The sequence below is a fragment of the Oncorhynchus mykiss genome, chromosome 25 (assembly GCF_057628025.1).
Source record: "Oncorhynchus mykiss isolate SJ-2025 chromosome 25, ASM5762802v1, whole genome shotgun sequence".
NCBI classification, from domain to species: Eukaryota; Metazoa; Chordata; class Actinopteri; order Salmoniformes; family Salmonidae; genus Oncorhynchus; species Oncorhynchus mykiss.
In genome coordinates this window covers 70,268,442-70,288,605 of record NC_143046.1, presented here as the reverse complement: position 1 = coordinate 70,288,605, position 20,164 = coordinate 70,268,442, and the positions used below count along the sequence as shown (strand labels likewise).

The 20,164-nt window shown below is 45.2% G+C and overlaps 2 protein-coding genes across 3 annotated transcripts in view; one reads left to right on the top strand and one right to left on the bottom strand.

Annotated features, from left to right (window-relative positions):
- Window positions 1-20,164, bottom strand: part of LOC149972110 (uncharacterized) — a 395,887-nt gene that overhangs the window by 149,794 nt on the left and 225,929 nt on the right. The window lies entirely within an intron of this gene.
- On the top strand, window positions 1,881-10,268 carry LOC110505677 (COMM domain-containing protein 8). 2 transcript variants are annotated; one of them, XM_021585060.3, is made up of 6 exons: window positions 1,911-1,981; window positions 2,488-2,578; window positions 3,543-3,698; window positions 7,833-7,985; window positions 8,279-8,434; window positions 9,673-10,268. In XM_021585060.3, exons 2-6 carry the CDS (start codon window positions 2,534-2,536, stop codon window positions 9,691-9,693), a joined length of 531 nt encoding a protein of 176 aa, XP_021440735.1. In that variant the 5' UTR covers window positions 1,911-1,981; window positions 2,488-2,533; the 3' UTR covers window positions 9,694-10,268. The 2 variants fall into 2 exon arrangements, with proteins under 2 accessions (XP_090077113.1, XP_021440735.1); XM_090220987.1 differs by lacking the exon at window positions 2,488-2,578 and having other exon boundaries at window positions 1,881-1,981.

The following is a 20,164-nucleotide window of genomic DNA, read 5'->3' as shown; positions in this document are numbered from 1 at the left end:
TCAGCCTGATTGTAGCCTCGGAGTCGCTTGTTTTATCATTACCTCAGTATATTAATATGATCATATTTCTATAGTGTTTTCTTAATCATTCTTCTTCAAAATGCTGTTTATCCGTTTAGTTAGTGTATTTTGTTTGTCTCTTTAGCTAGCAAACGTTAGCTACCAGTAACGTTACCTAGCTAACGTTAGTGTTAACGTTATTAGTTGGTGCGGCATCGTTATTGAAAGTTAAGAAATTAAGAAGATTTCATTGAACCTTCTAGTGGGCTTCGACGTCTGAAGAAGGGAGCCGTGCCTTTGCAATTCCAGTGGAATAACTACCATGTCCAAGAGATCCTCATGTCACTGATGGGAAGCATCCTCGGCATCTGGGCTGTGGCTTGCCTTCTCACAAAACTAACAGTGTGGACCTCTTGTTAATTAAGGCATGGTCCAAGGCGCAATTAGCTACTACTGCAATGCATCTTTCCTTTTTTTTGCTGTGACACCCTGTAGTCCATTTAATGATAATTAACACCACTGCTTACTCCAAACACAATGTTGTAAAGAGTTTTTATTTACAGTGACAAAAGAACAGAAACAATTTTATTGAATTATTTTTAATTATTAATTGCACAGACAGATTTGTTAGTTTGTTTCTCTTTCATTAATTGAAAGATAAAGGAGCCTGTCCATTGTTATTTAGTCTTTCCTGCCTAAGTTCTTTTTCATGTACACCCTTCTCTCTAATTAGTGAGAACACCACTGGGTCTCTATTCTCTCGGCCAAAATGTCCTCATGCTCACAGACAACAAAGTCACACCACTCCAACCCAATGATGTAGAGCTGACCTTGAACTTGCCAATAGTAGGCATGCTACCTCTTCAGGGAAGGTTCACCGTTATGCATGTGAACATACTTGCAATCCACAAAACCCTTTACGTTTGGGTTCTTATTCTCAACTAGGCCAAACGGTGGATGCTCGAGAGGCTCGTAGACCAGGCCATCAGGAGAAGAGGCAAGCCAAAGGACGTCAGGATGTATGATGAGGCCACAGGGTGAGAAGTTGACATTCTGCATCTTGCAGTAGTCACTGTCATCTCCAATTCCAGTCCCCTCTTCATGTCAGCTGTTGGTGCTGTGCCTTTCAGCTAGATTGCCTGAGGAGCATTTCTTACAAGCACATATTTTCTTTTACAACTGGGAGACAAGTATGCTTACAGTGTTCTATGTATTTTTTCCTATTCTCATGTGTGTTTTATAGTATTACATTATTGATTGTTGTGTTTTCAAGAAAGGCATTTCACTGTACTTGTGCATGTGACATTACACATTTGGAAGTATTTTAATGTCCTTATATAGATGGAAGCAGACAGGAGGCGAGATCATGTGTGACCATTCTAGCCAATGAGAGGGCATAGAGCTAGATAGAGGACTCACATTTGTATCTGTACCATCATAGCGTCTGTGACAGCGGTATTGAGGCTCTCTCTATTTTAAAGTAGCCAATTTTCTTATTTTTCATTGGCTGATTGCTCCCAACTCGTCGGAATCCCCACCCAGTTCACTACTTTAAAATGGCGAAAGCCCTCCATGGTAATGTACATGCAAAAACAGAGTCCTCTATCTCTATGACAACAGACAACTCCAATTTAAAGTCGTTTTCCCCCCCTAGTTGCCGAAATGCCACGTGCGTCCACTTATATCAGTACATTCATAACAATCTAACCATTACGTAAATTTTATTCGATCAAATAAACCTCACTTAGCAAATATGCAATTGCATGTTTTGTTGACCAAATTCCACTCTTATTATTGACCTCCATACAAAAATTATTATTATTTTCGTGGACATACTTTGAGCTGAGTAAAACCTCTCACTTTGCCTCTTCCGGTCTGATGTAGTCGGCAAATCTGATTTGTTTTATCCCCATACTGCAACACTTTGAAAGGCGGGAGTTTGACAACACGGGATACATTATGTCAGAATTCACTTTTCGTAGTAAGTATTTTTTTTGAATTAAATAGCAACATGCAAAACACAAACAGAACAGCCAGAGGGATTACACAAAGAAATAAGGACGAGAAGAAAAAATAATACATTAACGTTATATCAAACCAAATACAGACATGTAGCGAAAACATTTTATTTTGTATACGTTTTAAAGATTCTAAATAGTTTTACAAATCTTTTTTTTTTTTTTTTTTAAATAAGAAAAGGGTATTTTTCTTCATACATTTTGATTTAACTTACGTAGCAGGTTGGGAGAATTTGGATACTTTTGGAAAAGGGTTTGGGTTGGCTAATATGAAGGGGGAAAAATGTAGACGTCAATTTGACATAAACTGTATTCCCTCTAGTCTTGACAAAGTTATCCACATGAAGGCGCCCTTTGTTTATGTCAAATTTTAGTTATGATAATTAAAAATCCCAATGTTGAGCCACGCTGAAAAAGTACTCTCAGGAAACAGCAGATTTCCCCGGTTTACCATGTGATCACTTATCAGCTGATTCGTGACGTTTTACAAGGAAGGCGAAACTCGACAACAAAACATGGTACATTTGCTTGCCAAATTACTCCCTGAAGAATGTCCAAAAGTAAGTATAATACATGAATTTCCTTGGTTCATACATGTCATTTTTTCACCACTGTCCTGGAGCTAGACAATGCAATATCAGGAGAACCCTTGCATGCGTTTATTATTATTTGTTACATAGCAACATGCCATTGTAATAAATGCCATCTTGCAGACGTTTTTAAACAAATTGACATACAGTCATGAGTGCATACATTTTACGTATGGGTAGGCCCGGGAATTGAAACCACTATCCTGGTGCCAACGCCATGCTCTACCAACTGAACTACATAGTATTACAGAAGGAGAAAGGATTTCCATTAGGTTTTACAATCAAATGAATTAAATACTCTGCGTGTGCATTCAGATGAGACGATACAACAGGCTTTTGAGTACCCTCGTGTCTGTTTTATATAATATGAAAACAAGATATTATGCTCTCAATCAAGGGCTAAAATGTGATTTGTATTACTGTTGTAACAATGTAGCTTACAATGTTGCTGCAAGCTCCCCAATTCAGATACATTGTGTATTGATGATCCATTGTGTTTTCTGCATCTAACCATTAGGAAAGCATATCAATACCCAATCGTAACCCGCCCTATAAAACTCCAGTAGGTCTGAAAGGATATGGTAATTACTTCAACTTTACTTATGATAGGCTTTGTGGAGCTGTCATCATATTATTTAAACCCGTCTAATCCTTTCTGATCTATGATTGCCTGGGTGTAGCTGTCGGGGCTCGATTTGGCAGTGTGCCCATGTCATTGTCATAAGCACACGCTGAACCAATAATTGACCAGCAGAGGGAGCATTATGCTTGATTGTAAATCCAAAGCATGCAGATAAGTCAGTTACTCCAAAACACTATGACCTCCACACAAACATGGGCATGGCATTGTTTACTGACTTGTTTTGGTGGGTAGATTCAATCCTACCATAGGCTATCATCATCATGATGATGATACACATTTTCTTTCCCCCAGCTATTACACAGGGTGGTGGATAGTGTATGTGGGCGGGAGTCCCCTCGGATGGCAGACTATGGTGACATGTGGACCCTTGTAGAATGGATGGAGGTCCTCGACTCCCTCTCTTCTCTGTTCCGGCTCGCCGTCGGTAAGAACACCCCAGACGAAGAGGTGAGCCAGGAGTCAGTGAGTTTGGAGTTGTATCATGCATGTTTGACAGAGTCAGATGTGATGGGAGTTGGGTTTCTAAGGTGTACAATGCAGTGACTCACTGGTTTTTGAAGGTTCTATGTCAGTCACAGGGTGTTTGACTCTTGAGTGTGTATTGGGTTTGTGTAGGGCCTCTTGATGGCTGAAGTATAATGTGTTGGGTTTGTTGGGTGAATATGTGTAGTGTTAGGTCAGTGTTTCTTAATCCATTCCTGGGGGATGCTCCGGGGGTGCTGTGTTGAGCAAGAACAAAAATGGGAGTGCTGCAGTGTGTGGTAGGCTGTGTTTGTTATGGCTGCAGAGTAGACCATGGGTTGAGTGTGTCAGGTGTATACAGTGTGTTTGTTTCAAGTTGCTGTGTTGTTTGGCACTCAGGAGGAAAGTTCAACCAGGCATCAATCATACTGTTCCCATAGAATTGATCTTTGACACAGCATAGTAACATTAAATGCTAACATCTAGGTCTACTAACATCTAGGTCTACATTTTCAAGCGCTAAAAGTTATAGTTATTTCAGTAAAGAGGTGACAAATAAGATTTGATGTAAATGCGCTGAATACAACAGGTATTAAGATCAGCCCTTAACCAACAATGCAGTTTTAAGAAAAATACGAGTTAAGTAAAAAATATGAAATAATTAAAGAGCAGCAGTAAAATAAGGCTATATACAGGGGCTACCGGAACAGAGTCAATGTGCGGGGGCACAGGTTAGTTGAGGTAATTGACGTAATATGTACATGTAGGTAGAGTTAAAGTGACTATGCATACATAATAAACAGAGTAGCAGCAGTGTAAAAAAAAGGGGGGGGGGATCATGTAAATAGTCTGAGTAGTCATTTGATTAGCTGTTCAGGAGTCTTATGGCTTGGGGGTAGAAGCTGTTAAGAAGCCTTTTGGACCTAGACTTGGCGCTCCGCTACCGCTTGCCGTGCAGGAGCAGAGAGAACAGTCTATGACTAGGGTGGCTGGAGTCTTTGACAATGTTTAGGACCTTCCTCTGACACGCCTGGTATAGAGGTCCTGGATGGCAGGAAGCTTGGCCCCAGTGATGTACTGGGTCATACGCACTACCATCTGTAGTGCCTTGCGGTCGGAGGCCGAGCAGTTGCCATACCAGGCAGTGATGCAACCAGTCAGGATGCTCTCAATGGTGCAGCCTTCAAACTATTTGAGGATCTGAGGACCCATACCAAATCTTTTCAGTCTTCTGAGGGGGAATAGGCTTTGTCGTGCCCTTTTCACTACTGTCTTGGTGTTTTTGGACCATGATAGTTTGTTGGTGATGTGGACACCAAGGAACTTGAAGCTCTCAACCTGCTCCACTACAGCCCCATCAATGAGAATGGGGGCATGCTCGGTCCTCCTTTTTCTGTTGTCCACAATCATCTCCTTTCCCTTGATCACATTGAGGGAGAGGTTGTTATCCTGGCACCACACAGCCAGGTCTCTGACATTCTCCCTATAGGCTGTCTCACCGTAGTCGGTGATCAGGCCTACCACTGTTGTGTGATCGGCAAACTTAATGATGGTGTTGGAGTCATGCCTGGCCATGCAGTCATGAATGAACAGGGAGTACAGGAGGGGACTGAGCACGCACCCCTGAAGGGCTCCTGTGTTGAGGAACAGCGTGGATGTGTTGTTATCTACCCTTACCACTTGGGGGGGCGGCCTGTCATTAAGTCCAGGATCCAGTTGCAGAGGGAGGTGTTTAGTCCCAGAGTCCTTAGCTTAGTGATGAACTTTGAGGGCACTATGGTGTTGAAAGCTGAGCTGTAGTCAATGAATAGCATTCTCACATAGGTGTTCATTTTATCCAGGAGGGAAAGGGCAGTGTGGAGTGCAATAGAGATTGCATCATCTGTGGATCTGTTGTATGCAAATTGGAGTGGGTCTAGGGTTTCTGGAATAATGGTGTTGTGAGCTATGACCAGCCTTTCAAAGCACTTCATGGTTACAGACGTGAGTGCTACGAGTTGATAGTCATTTAGGCAGGTTACCTTAGTGTTCTTTGGCACAGGGACTATGGCGGTCTGCTTGAAACATGTTGGTATTACAGACTCAGTCAGGGACAGATTGAACATGTCAGTGAAGACACTTGCCAGTTGGTCAGTACATCCTCGGAGTACACGTCCTGGTAATCTGTCTGGCCTTGTGAATGTTGACCTGTTTAAAGGTCTTATTCACATTGGCTGTGGAGAGAGTGATCACACAGTCGCTCCAGAACAGCTGATGCTCTCATGCATGCTTCAGTGTTGCTTGCCTCGATCAGAGCATAGAAGTAATTTACCTCGTCTGGTATGCTCGTGTCAGTGGGCAGCTCAAAGCTGTGCTTCCCTTTGTAGTCTGTAATAGCTTGTAGTACGATTCAATCTTAGTCCTGTATTGACGCTTTGCCTGTTTGATGGTTCACCGGAGGGCATTGCAGGATATCTTATAAGCTTCCGGGTTAGTGTTCCACTCCTTGAAAGCGGTAGCTCTACCCTTTTAGCTCAGTGCAGATGTTGTCTGTAATCCATGGCTTCTGGTTGGGGTATGTACGTACGGTCACTGTGGGGAAAACATCATCGATGCACTTATTGATGAAGCCATTGACTGATGTGGTGTACTCCTCAATGCCATCAGAAGAATCCCAGAACATATTCCAGTCTGTGCTAGCAAAACAGTCATGTAGCTTAGCATCTGCTTTATCTGACCACTTCTTTATTGACCGAGTCACTGGTTTTTCCTGTTTAGTTTTTGCTTGTAAGCAGGAATCAGGAGGATAGAATTATGGTCAGATTTGCCAAATGGAGGGCGAGCTTTGTACGCGTCTCTGTGTGTGGAGTGAAGGTGGTCTAGAGTTTTTTTTTTTTTTTTTTTTCCCCCTCTGGTTGCACATTTAACATGCTGGTAGAAAATAGGTAAAACGGATTTAAGTTTCCCTACATTAAAGTCCTCGGCCACTCTGTACGCCACCTCTGGATGAGAGTTTTCCTGATTGCGTATGGCCGTATACAGCTCATTGAGTGTGGTCTTAGTACCACTAGTTTGTGGTGGTACGCATTAGTTTGTGGTGGTAAATAGACATTTATGAATAATTTTTATGAAAACTCTATTGGTAGATAGTGTGGTCTACAGCTTATTGTGAGATACTCTACCTCAGTCGTGCAAAACCTCGAGACTTCCTTAATATTACATTTTATTCACCAGCTGTTTACAAATATACACAGACCGCCCGCCACCCCTTCTCTTACTGGAGGCGGCTGTTCTATCTTGCCAATGCAGTGTAAAACCCACCAGCTGTATGTTATTCATGTTGTCATTCAGCCACGACTCAATGAAATATAAGATATCACAGTTTTTAATGTCCCATTGGTAGGATATACGTGATCGTAGTTCGTCTATTTTGTTATCCAATGATTGTACGTTGGCTAAAGGACTGATGGTAAAGGCAGATTACCAACTCTCGTCGGATCCTTACAAGGCACTCCGACCTACGTCCCTGATATCTCTGTCTCTTTCTCCTGCGAATGATTGGGACGAGGGCCTTGTCGGGTGTCTGAAGTAAATCCTTTGCGTCCAACTCGTTAACGAAAAAAATCTTCTTCCAGTACGAGGTGAGTAATCGCTGTCCTGAGCTCTTTTCGGTCATAAGAGACGGTGGCAGAAACATTCTGTACAAAATAAGTTACAAATAACGCAAAAAAACATTGGTTAGGGGACTGTAAAACGGCACCCATCTCCTCCAGCCATATTGACAATATTTATGAACAATTACAGGGACACAGACTCATCTGTTTCAGTTGAGAAACTAATTAACTGAATATTTTATGTGTAAATAGAATTACAGGCAGATTGAAACAAGACCAGCCATTTGATATTCATTGCATAATCACCAGGAGCTGTTGCACCAGATGAGCAAAGGAACATATTTACAAAAAACATGTTTAAATTAATATTGTCCTGTGTCTTCTGTGTTGACAGTTTTTGTGTAATGTCAGCCAATGTATTATCCCACACAATAAAATCCTATTTCCTAAGTTATTTTGAATTTTATCTGTACAGTATGAGTGATTATTTAGTAGTGCAACTGCCAGCCTGTTCTGCTTTGGGCAGGTGCTGGCATCGTTGGCAGACGTGGGCCGGGGGTACGGGGAGGCTGTGCTGACCGTCCTGAGGGCCAGACGGGAGGAGATCTGCCAGGCGCTGGTGGAGAGGACCAATAACGTGTCTAGCTCCACCCTCCAGGACTTTGACTGGCATATAAAGGTGAATTCCCTGGACTATAGTGAGGAGACCACAATATTTGTTTGATTGGTAAACTGATTGATCAGGACTCCCTTGAAAAATATATTTTATTTTTATCTTAATGGGACATACAGGTCAAATGAAAAAAGTCGTTATGCTTTTTTTATAGTCCTGTTTCAACTGGGTTTTACACATTATGTGATATCAGTCATGAATTAATCTGGGGTGAAATGCTGGTGTGTATGGTTCACCATGTCTACTGCTACCACAATGCTTTCTATACACTAGAATCGTAAGCCTCTGTCTCTTTTCAGCTGGCATTGGCCAGCGATAAGATCTCGTCTCTCCAGACCCCTCTACTCAACCTCAGTTTGGACGTGAAGGAGAACGGGGCCCTGAAGCCTGTGTCTGTCGAGATGAACCGAGAGGAATTACAAACACTCATCAGCTCAATGGAGGCTGCCAATAAGGTAATCCTTCAGGGACACGTACATGCGCACATATTATGACAATTAGGGTATTATCATTGCCAATCAAATGTGTTTGTGTCAGCATGTTGTTTGTCTGTTTTAGTGGTGCAGTTATGCACAGCATGTGTGTATGAGTGCTTGCGCGTGTATGTATGGGTGTGTGAGCGTTTGGTCAGCATCAGTGGAGGGTGTGATTTGGATGGCTTGAGAACAGTTTTCTTGGCAGTTCCACCAATAGTTTAATATCATTATATTTTCACCTACTGATGTCAGGAGCATAATAGCTGGTGATTTCTGCCAGTTTTTGCGCTCTCATTCACTTAAAGGGACAGTTCTTTCCCAATCGTTCCATATTCCCTCTGTCCTAGAAGACATTTGTGTATTACAGAAGGGCTTTTATCCCCCAAAATATATTTGTATCCCAACAGCAGTTTAGTCTGACTGTATGTTATTTTTTCTGTGTGTGGTTTTTGCAGTGCTGACAGTGTACATTTGATACACACTTATTTTTTTCGGATCCCAGTTAACTGTTGAAGAAGCAGCAGCTATTCGTCCTGGAGTCCACACAAAACAAAGAACAGCAACACATTTAAACTAAGAACACTACGACTATTTAAAAAAAATAAGAGCATACGTGTGTGTCTCCACAGTCCTCGTTGTTTCTCGAGGTGGTTTTTATTGATTTTATTGCTTGCCTGAGTTACCTGAGCTGGAAGAGAATTTGATGTAGTCATTGCTTTATACAGCACTGTGTCTCCCAGCCTCTGTTGTTGACTTGGGAAATGTGAAGAGACCCCTGATTGAGTGTCTTGTATGGGTTTTTGAGCTGTGTTAACTGGCTGAACAGACATTTCGGTACTTTCAACACGTCAATATCTACAGCCCTCAATGGCGTTGCCCATGCTATCTCCATTATAAAGTAGTCTACTTCTGAGTGTATTGGTAGTTCATAAATAAACAGAAAATGTGCATACCACTGTCTACCATGCTGGAGTGTGTTTTGTCTGAATAGGTATCAATCAAATGTTGGTGATTTACTGCCACCTGTTTGTTCAGGAGTATAATTCTTTAGTTGACCACTCCTTTCTTAACCCATAGTAAGTCTCATCCAGTTGACTACTTTAAAATGGTGGAAGCCCTCAATGCCACTGTCTATGCTAAAGCAGGCTCTGTGGCACAAGAGCCCTCTATCCAACTGTGTGTATGTATCCTGATAGTGTGTATTTGTGTCCTTACAGGTGGTACTACAGCTGAAGTGATGGTGGCGATAGACATTTATTTCACTGTGCCCTTTCATCTATGGCTCTTAAGGGGACGTGCAATTTCATCATAGATGGACACTGAACTATGATGCAGTGTCTTTCTGGAAACAGTGGTCTGATCCAGATACAGCTTTTAGCCTTCAAACCCCCTTAGGCACTGATTCCTACGCTTCCCCTAATGAATTCAAAATCATGGGATTGTGGGTGTTGCGCCATATTCCATTTATTTTCAATCCATGAGGGGGTGTGAATGAGTGCACATTTTAGGGAAAAGGATATAGAATCATACTGCAGCAAGAAGTAGTCTTTTGTAATCCATTCTATTACTGTGTAATAAATATTAACGTTTGACCTTTTCTTCAATGGAATATATATTAGAGATGTAGACTGTTTCCATACTCTGAAATGGCTTCATCTCTTTCTCTTGTCCTTCCTGATCTTGGATGATTGGCTAGGTGAAAAGATTGTCAAGGTCATCCCCAGAGGCAATGTTATATATCAGACCAAATAATACCCCTTCCATTTTTTTTCTGTCTGTTGAATATTTAATACAGATCACACTGTGCAAAATCTTCCTTTGCGTACGCCTGGTACTAGTCAGCATGCCTATGATGTTATGCACCAAAACAGCAGTGGGGGGTAGAGTCATGGCGGGCCTAATTTTCCCTTTCTCTTCTTAAATTCATCACATCTGGACCACAATATGGCAGCGTTATAATGCATTAATATTTTAATGAGTTATATAAAAAAAGTCCAAGTCTCTAGTGTTGGATGAGAACCTGGTGCGTGTTCTAGTTGGGAATATACAGGACTTGCTATTAGAGCAGTCTTTTTTTTAATGGAGGTAACCTGACTCTGCAAGCTTGGTTAGATGTGCAAAATGCCTGAACGCGCGCACACACAACCAGAAGCAAAATGCCTGAACATGTGCAACCAGAAGCATGATGGTGCGCACACAACCAGAAGCATGATGGAGCGCACACAACCAGGAGCATAATGCCTGATGGAGCGCACACAACCAGGAGCATAATGCCTGATGGAGCACACACAACAAGGAGCATAATGTCTGAATGTGCGAGAGTACACAACCAGAAGTATAATGCCTGAATGTGCGAGCGTGCACAACCAGAAGCGTAATGCCTGAAAGCACGAGCGCAAACAACCAGAAGCATAATGCCTAAACACACACACAACCAGAAGCATAATGCCTAAACACACACACAACCAGAAGCATAATGCCTAAACACACACAACCAGAAGCAAAATGCCTAAACACACACAACCAGAAGCAAAATCCCTGAACACGCACACAACCAGAAGCATAATGCCTGAATGCGCGCACACAACCAGAAGCATAATGCCTGAACACGCGAGCGCACACACAACCAGAAGCATAATGCCTGATGGTGCGGTGCGCACACAACCAGGAGCATAATGCCTGATGGAGCGCACACAGCCAGGAGCATAATGCCTGATGGAGCGCACACAGCCAGGAGCATAATGCCTGATGGAGCGCACACAGCCAGGAGCATAATGCCTGATGGAGCGCACACAGCCAGGAGCATAATGCCTGATGGAGCGCACACAGCCAGGAGCATAATGCCTGATGGAGCGCACACAGCCAGGAGCATAATGCCTGATGGCGCGCACACAGCCAGGAGCATAATGCCTGATGGAGCGCACACAGCCAGGAGCATAATGCCTGATGGAGCGCACACAACCAGGAGCATAATGCCTGATGGAGCGCACACAGCCAGGAGCATAATGCCTGATGGAGCGCACACAGCCAGGAGCATAATGCCTGATGGAGCGCACACAGCCAGGAGCATAATGCCTGATGGAGCGCACACAGCCAGGAGCATAATGCCTGATGGAGCGCACACAGCCAGGAGCATAATGCCTGATGGAGCGCACACAGCCAGGAGCATAATGCCTGATGGAGCGCACACAACCAGGAGCATAATGCCTGATGGAGCGCACACAGCCAGGAGCATAATCAATCAATCAATCAAATTTATTTTATATAGCCCTTCGTACATCAGCTGATATCTCAAAGTGCTGTACAGAAACCCAGCCTAAAACCCCAAACAGCAAGCAATGCAGGTGAAGAAGCACGGTGGCTAGGAAAAACTCCCTAGAAAGGCCAAAACCTAGGAAGAAACCTAGAGAGGAACCAGGCTATGTGGGGTGGCCAGTCCTCTTCTGGCTGTGCCGGGTGGAGATTATAACAAAACATGGTCAAGATGTTCAAATGTTCATAAATGACCAGCATGGTCGAATAATAATAAGGCAGAATAGTTGAAACTGGAGCAGCAGCACAGTCAGGTGGACTGGGGACAGCAAGGAGTCATCATGTCAGGTATTCCTGGGGCATGGTCCTAGGGCTCAGGTCAGTTGAAACTGGAGCATAATGCCTGATGGAGCGCACACAACCAGGAGCATAATGCCTGATGGAGCGCACACAGCCAGGAGCATAATGCCTGATGGAGCACACACAGCCAGGAGCATGATGCCTGATGGAGCGCACACAGCCAGGAGCATAATGCCTGATGGAGCGCACACAGCCAGGAGCATAATGCCTGATGGAGCACACACAACAAGGAGCATAATGCCTGATGGAGCGCACACAGCCAGGAGCATAATGCCTGATGGAGCGCACACAGCCAGGAGCATAATGCCTGATGGAGCGCACACAGCCAGGAGCATAATGCCTGATGGAGCGCACACAGCCAGGACCATAATGCCTGATGGAGCGCACACAGCCAGGAGCATAATGCCTGATGGAGCGCACACAGCCAGGAGCATAATGCCTGATGGAGCGCACACAGCCAGGAGCATAATGCCTGATGGAGCGCACACAACCAGGAGCATAATGCCTGATGGAGCACACACAGCCAGGAGCATAATGCCTGAACGTGCGAGCACACACACAACCAGAATAATAATAATAGCTAAACCCGCGCACACACACAACCAGAAGAATAATAGCTAAACGCGTGCGCACACACAACCAGAAGAATAATAGCTAAACGCGTGCGCACACACAACCAGAAGAATAATAGCTAAACGCGCGCACACACACGACCAGAAGCATAATGCCTGAACGCGCGTGCAAAACCAGAAGCATATTGCTTGAACGCGGGAACGCACACACAACCAGAAGCATAATGCCTGAACGAGCGAGCACACACAACCAGAGGTATAATGCCTGAACACGCGCAACTAGGAGCATAATTCCTGAACGCACGCGCACACACAACCAGAAGCATAATGCCTGAATGCGCACACACACAACCAGAGGTATAATGCTTGAACGCGCACACACACACACACAACCAGAAGCATAATACCTGAACGTGCCTACACACACAACCAGAAGCATAATGCCTGAACACACACACACAACCAGAAGCATAATGCCTGAACGTGCGAGCACACACAACCAGAAGCATAATGCCTGAACGTGCGAGCACACACAACCAGAAGCATAATGCCTGAACGCGTGCATGCACAACCATAAGCATAATGCCTGAACGCACGCACGCACAACCATAAGCATAATGCCTGAACGCACGCACGCACAACCAGAAGCATAATGCCTGAACACGCACACACACAACCAGAAGCAAAATGCCTGAACGCGCACGCACACACACAACCAGAAGCAAAATGCCTGAACGCACGCACACACAACCAGAGGCATTATGCCTAAATGCGCGAGCGCATAATGCCTGAACACAAACGCGGGAACGCACACACAACCAGAAGCATAATGCCTGAACGAGCGAGCACACACAACCAGAGGTATAATGCCTGAACGCACGTACACTACCAGAAACATAATGCCTGAACGTGCGCGCACACACAACCAGAAGCATTATGCCTAAACGCGTGCGCACACACAACCAGAAGTAAAATTCCTGATCGAGCACGCAACTAGGAGCATAATTCCTGAACGCACGCACACACACAACCAGAAGCATAATGCCTGAATGCGCGCTCACAACTCGAAGCATAATGCCTGAATGCGCGTACACACAACCAGAAGCATAATGCCTGAACGAGCAGGCACACACACACACACACACAACCAGAAGCATTATGCCTAAATGCGCGAGCGCATAATGCCTGAACACACACACACAACCAGAAGCATAATGCCTGAACACACACACAACCAGAAGCAAAATGCCTAAACACACACACAACCAGAAGCAAAATACATGAACGTGCACGCACACACATAACCAGAAGCATAATGCCTAAACGAGTGCGCGCACACACACACACAACCAGAAGCATAATGCCTGAACACACACACACAACCAGAAGCATTATGCCTGAACGCGCGCACACACACAACCAGAAGCATTATGCCTGAACGCGCGCACACACACAAACAGAAGGATAATGCCTGAGCACAACCAGATGCAAAATGCCTAAACGCGCACACAGACAACCAGAAGCAAAATGCCTAAACGCGCACACAGACAACCAGAAGCAAAATGCCTAAACGCGCACACAGAAAACCAGAAGCAAAATGCCTAAACGCGCGCACAGACAACCAGAAGCAAAATGCCTAAACGCGCACACAGACAACCAGAAGCAAAATGCCTAAACGCGCACACAGACAACCAGATGCAAAATGCCTAAACGCGCACAGACAACCAAAAGCAAAATGCCTGAACGCGCACACACAACCAGAAATAAAATGCCAGAACGCACACACACAACCAGAAGCATGATGCCTGAATGCGCACATACAAACAGAAGCATAATGCCTGAACGAGCGCATACACACAACCAGAAGCATAATGCCTGGAAAACACACACACAACTAGAAGCATAATGCCTAAATGTGCACGCGCACACACACACACACACACACAGACACACACAACCAGAAGCATAATGCATGAATGCGTGCACACACACAACTAGAAGCATAATGCCTGAACGTGCCCACACAAACAACCAGAAGCATAATTCCTCAACGCGCACACACAACCAGAAGCATAATGCCTGAACGCGCACACACACACAACCAGAAGCATAATGCCTAAATGCGCACACACACACAACCAGAAGCATATTGCCTGAATGAGCGCACAAACACAACTAGAAGCATAATGCCTGAACGTGCCCACACAAACAACCAGAAGCATAATTCCTCAACGCGCACACACAACCAGAAGCATAATGCCTAAACGCGCACACACACACACAACCAGAAGCATAATGCCTAAACGCGCACACACACACAACCAGAAGCATAATGCCTAAACGCGCACACACACACAACCAGAAGCATAATGCCTGAACGCGCACACACACACAACCAGAAGCATAATGCCTAAACGCGCACACACACACAACCAGAAGCATATTGCCTGAATGAGCGCACAAACACAACTAGAAGCATAATGCCTGAACGTGCCCACACAAACAACCAGAAGCATAATTCCTCAACGCGCACACACAACCAGAAGCATAATGCCTAAACGCGCACACACACACACAACCAGAAGCATAATGCCTAAATGCGCACACACACACAACCAGAAGCATAATGCCTAAACGCGCACACACACACAACCAGAAGCATAATGCCTAAACGCGCACACACACACACAACCAGAAGCATAATGCCTAAACGCGCACACACACACACAACCAGAAGCATAATGCCTAAACGCGCACACACACAACCAGAAGCATAATGCCTGAACGTGCACACATAACCAGAAGCAAAATGCCTGAACGTGCATGCACACACACAACCAGAAGCAAAATGCCTGAACGCGCTCACGCATACACAACCAGAAGCATAATGCCTGAACGCGCTCACGCATACACAACCAGAAGCAAAATGCCTGAACGCGCGCACACACACAACCAGAAGCATAATGCCTGAACGCGCGCACACACACAACCAGAAGCATAATGCCTGAACGCGCTCACGCATACACAACCAGAAGCAAAATGCCTGAACGCGCACACACAACCAGAAGCATAATGCCTAAACGCGCACACACACACACAACCAGAAGCATAATGCCTAAACGCGCACACACACACAACCAGAAGCATAATGCCTAAACGCGCACACACACACAACCAGAAGCATAATGCCTAAACGCGCACACACACACAACCAGAAGCATAATGCCTAAACGCGCACACACACACAACCAGAAGCATAATGCCTAAACGCGCACACACACAACCAGAAGCATAATGCCTGAACGTGCACACATAACCAGAAGCAAAATGCCTGAACGTGCATGCACACACACAACCAGAAGCAAAATGCCTGAACGCGCTCACGCATACACAACCAGAAGCATAATGCCTGAACGCGCTCACGCATACACAACCAGAAGCATAATGCCTGAACGCGCGCATACACACAACCAGAAGCAAAATGCCTGAACGCGCACACACAACCAGAAGCATATTGCCTGAACGAGCGCACAAACACAACCAGATGCATAATGCCTGAACGCTCGAACACACACAACCAGGTGCATAATGCTTTAACGCGCACACACACAACCAGAAGCATAATGCCTGAACGTGCACACAGACACACAACCAGAAGCATAATGCCTGGAAAACACACACACATCTAGAAGCATAATGTCTAAATGTGCGAGCGAGCACACACACACAACCAGAAGCATAATGCCTGAACGCGCGCACACACACAACCAGAAGCAAAACGCCTGAACGCGCACACACAACCAGAAGCATATTGCCTGAACGAGCGCACAAACACAACCAGATGCATAATGCCTGAACGCTCGAACACACACAACCAGGTGCATAATGCTTTAACGCGCACACACACAACCAGAAGCATAATGCCTGAACGTGCACACATAACCAGAAGCAAAATGCCTGAACGTGCATGCACACACACAACCAGAAGCAAAATGCCTAAACGCGCACACACACACACAACCAGAAGCATAATGCCTAAACGCGCACACACACACAACCAGAAGCATAATGCCTAAACGCGCACACACACACAACCAGAAGCATAATGCCTGAACGCGCACACACACACAACCAGAAGCATAATGCCTAAACGCGCACACACACACAACCAGAAGCATATTGCCTGAATGAGCGCACAAACACAACTAGAAGCATAATGCCTGAACGTGCCCACACAAACAACCAGAAGCATAATTCCTCAACGCGCACACACAACCAGAAGCATAATGCCTAAACGCGCACACACACACACAACCAGAAGCATAATGCCTAAATGCGCACACACACACAACCAGAAGCATAATGCCTAAACGCGCACACACACACAACCAGAAGCATAATGCCTAAACGCGCACACACACACACAACCAGAAGCATAATGCCTAAACGCGCACACACACACAACCAGAAGCATAATGCCTAAACGCGCACACACACAACCAGAAGCATAATGCCTGAACGTGCACACATAACCAGAAGCAAAATGCCTGAACGTGCATGCACACACACAACCAGAAGCAAAATGCCTGAACGCGCTCACGCATACACAACCAGAAGCATAATGCCTGAACGCGCTCACGCATACACAACCAGAAGCAAAATGCCTGAACGCGCGCACACACACAACCAGAAGCATAATGCCTGAACGCGCGCACACACACAACCAGAAGCATAATGCCTGAACGCGCTCACGCATACACAACCAGAAGCAAAATGCCTGAACGCGCACACACAACCAGAAGCATAATGCCTAAACGCGCACACACACACACAACCAGAAGCATAATGCCTAAACGCGCACACACACACAACCAGAAGCATAATGCCTAAACGCGCACACACACACAACCAGAAGCATAATGCCTAAACGCGCACACACACACACAACCAGAAGCATAATGCCTAAACGCGCACACACACACAACCAGAAGCATAATGCCTAAACGCGCACACACACAACCAGAAGCATAATGCCTGAACGTGCACACATAACCAGAAGCAAAATGCCTGAACGTGCATGCACACACACAACCAGAAGCAAAATGCCTGAACGCGCTCACGCATACACAACCAGAAGCATAATGCCTGAACGCGCTCACGCATACACAACCAGAAGCAAAATGCCTGAACGCGCGCACACACACAACCAGAAGCATAATGCCTGAACGCGCGCACACACACAACCAGAAGCATAATGCCTGAACGCGCTCACGCATACACAACCAGAAGCAAAATGCCTGAACGCGCACACACAACCAGAAGCATAATGCCTAAACGCGCACACACACACACAACCAGAAGCATAATGCCTAAACGCGCACACACACACAACCAGAAGCATAATGCCTAAACGCGCACACACACACAACCAGAAGCATAATGCCTAAACGCGCACACACACACAACCAGAAGCATAATGCCTAAACGCGCACACACACACAACCAGAAGCATAATGCCTAAACGCGCACACACACAACCAGAAGCATAATGCCTGAACGTGCACACATAACCAGAAGCAAAATGCCTGAACGTGCATGCACACACACAACCAGAAGCAAAATGCCTGAACGCGCTCACGCATACACAACCAGAAGCATAATGCCTGAACGCGCTCACGCATACACAACCAGAAGCATAATGCCTGAACGCGCGCACACACACAACCAGAAGCAAAATGCCTGAACGCGCACACACAACCAGAAGCATATTGCCTGAACGAGCGCACAAACACAACCAGATGCATAATGCCTGAACGCTCGAACACACACAACCAGGTGCATAATGCTTTAACGCGCACACACACAACCAGAAGCATAATGCCTGAACGTGCACACAGACACACAACCAGAAGCATAATGCCTGGAAAACACACACACATCTAGAAGCATAATGTCTAAATGTGCGAGCGAGCACACACACACAACCAGAAGCATAATGCCTGAACGCGCGCACACACACAACCAGAAGCAAAACGCCTGAACGCGCACACACAACCAGAAGCATATTGCCTGAACGAGCGCACAAACACAACCAGATGCATAATGCCTGAACGCTCGAACACACACAACCAGGTGCATAATGCTTTAACGCGCACACACACAACCAGAAGCATAATGCCTGAACGTGCACACAGACACACAACCAGAAGCATAATGCCTGGAAAACACACACACATCTAGAAGCATAATGTCTAAATGTGCGAGCGAGCACACACACACAACCAGAAGCATAATGCCTGAACGCGCGCACACACACAACCAGAAGCAAAACGCCTGAACGCGCACACACAACCAGAAGCAAAATGCCTGAAAGCGCACGCACACACACAACCAGAAGCATAATGCCTAAACGCGCACACACACACAACCAGAAGCATAATGCCTAAACGCGCACACAAACAACCAGAAGCAAAACGCCTGAACGAGCACACAAACAACCAGAAGCAAAACGCCTGAACGAGCACACAAACAACCAGAAGCAAAACGCCTGAACGAGCACACACACAACCAGAAGCAAAATGCCTGAAAGCGCACGCACACAACCAGAAGCAAAATGCCTGAAAGCGCACGCACACACACAACCAGAAGCAAAATGCCTGGTTTTAGCTGATTCAAATAATCAACTAATCATCAAGCTTTGATCATTTGAATCAGCAGTGTAGTGTTAGCGCAAAAACCAGAACGTGCCGACCTAAAGCTTGTTTAATAGAAGTGTCCAAACGGCCTGCCAAATGTTGCTTATGATTTGATCATCTCGCAGCTTATGTTATTGTCCTCATGAGGCTGTCCTAATAGGTCATGGTAACCATGCAAACTGAACTGCGCTGATATGTTACATAGGCCATAAAAACAAATACCTTTTTTCCCCTCTCAATGCAATAAAGGTAAAAATGTCCGAAGTCTTTATTTTGAAGACCAATCCCAAAATTGTCACATGGTTTCGGACACACACACACTGCCCACTTTGTGGAATAAAGGCAATTAAATCCAAAACTCGTAAACTCTGAGTAACTGTGGATCGTTATCACATGGTGACGTTTGTGTCATAGCCGTGCCCCTACAGTAGATTAGATGGCAGCCAGTCTGATTTTTTATGATTGGCACTACAATGCAAGGCCCTACTAACTGGTCTGTCATTACTCTATCTTTGTATGATTCCACAGGATGTTTTTGTGATATTTGCGTACAAATATGCGTTATTTTGCTGCAGCAATTCAGCATGGCAATATGCAGTGATTTTGTCCAATTTGTCGCCAAAATGTGCAGACAAGGGAAAAGGTTTGTTGACGTGTCGCTTCAATTAACCATATTATGCGGTGATTGGTTGAAAGTGCAAGCCTTCTTTCTTTGTACTGAGGTGTTGAGTCAGGTTCATGCAATAATACTGCGATGATTTTACTGTTTTATGCAGAAATAGTTCGGTGATTCGTCAAATTTGCAAGCCCTCGCATAATATGCAGGGAAT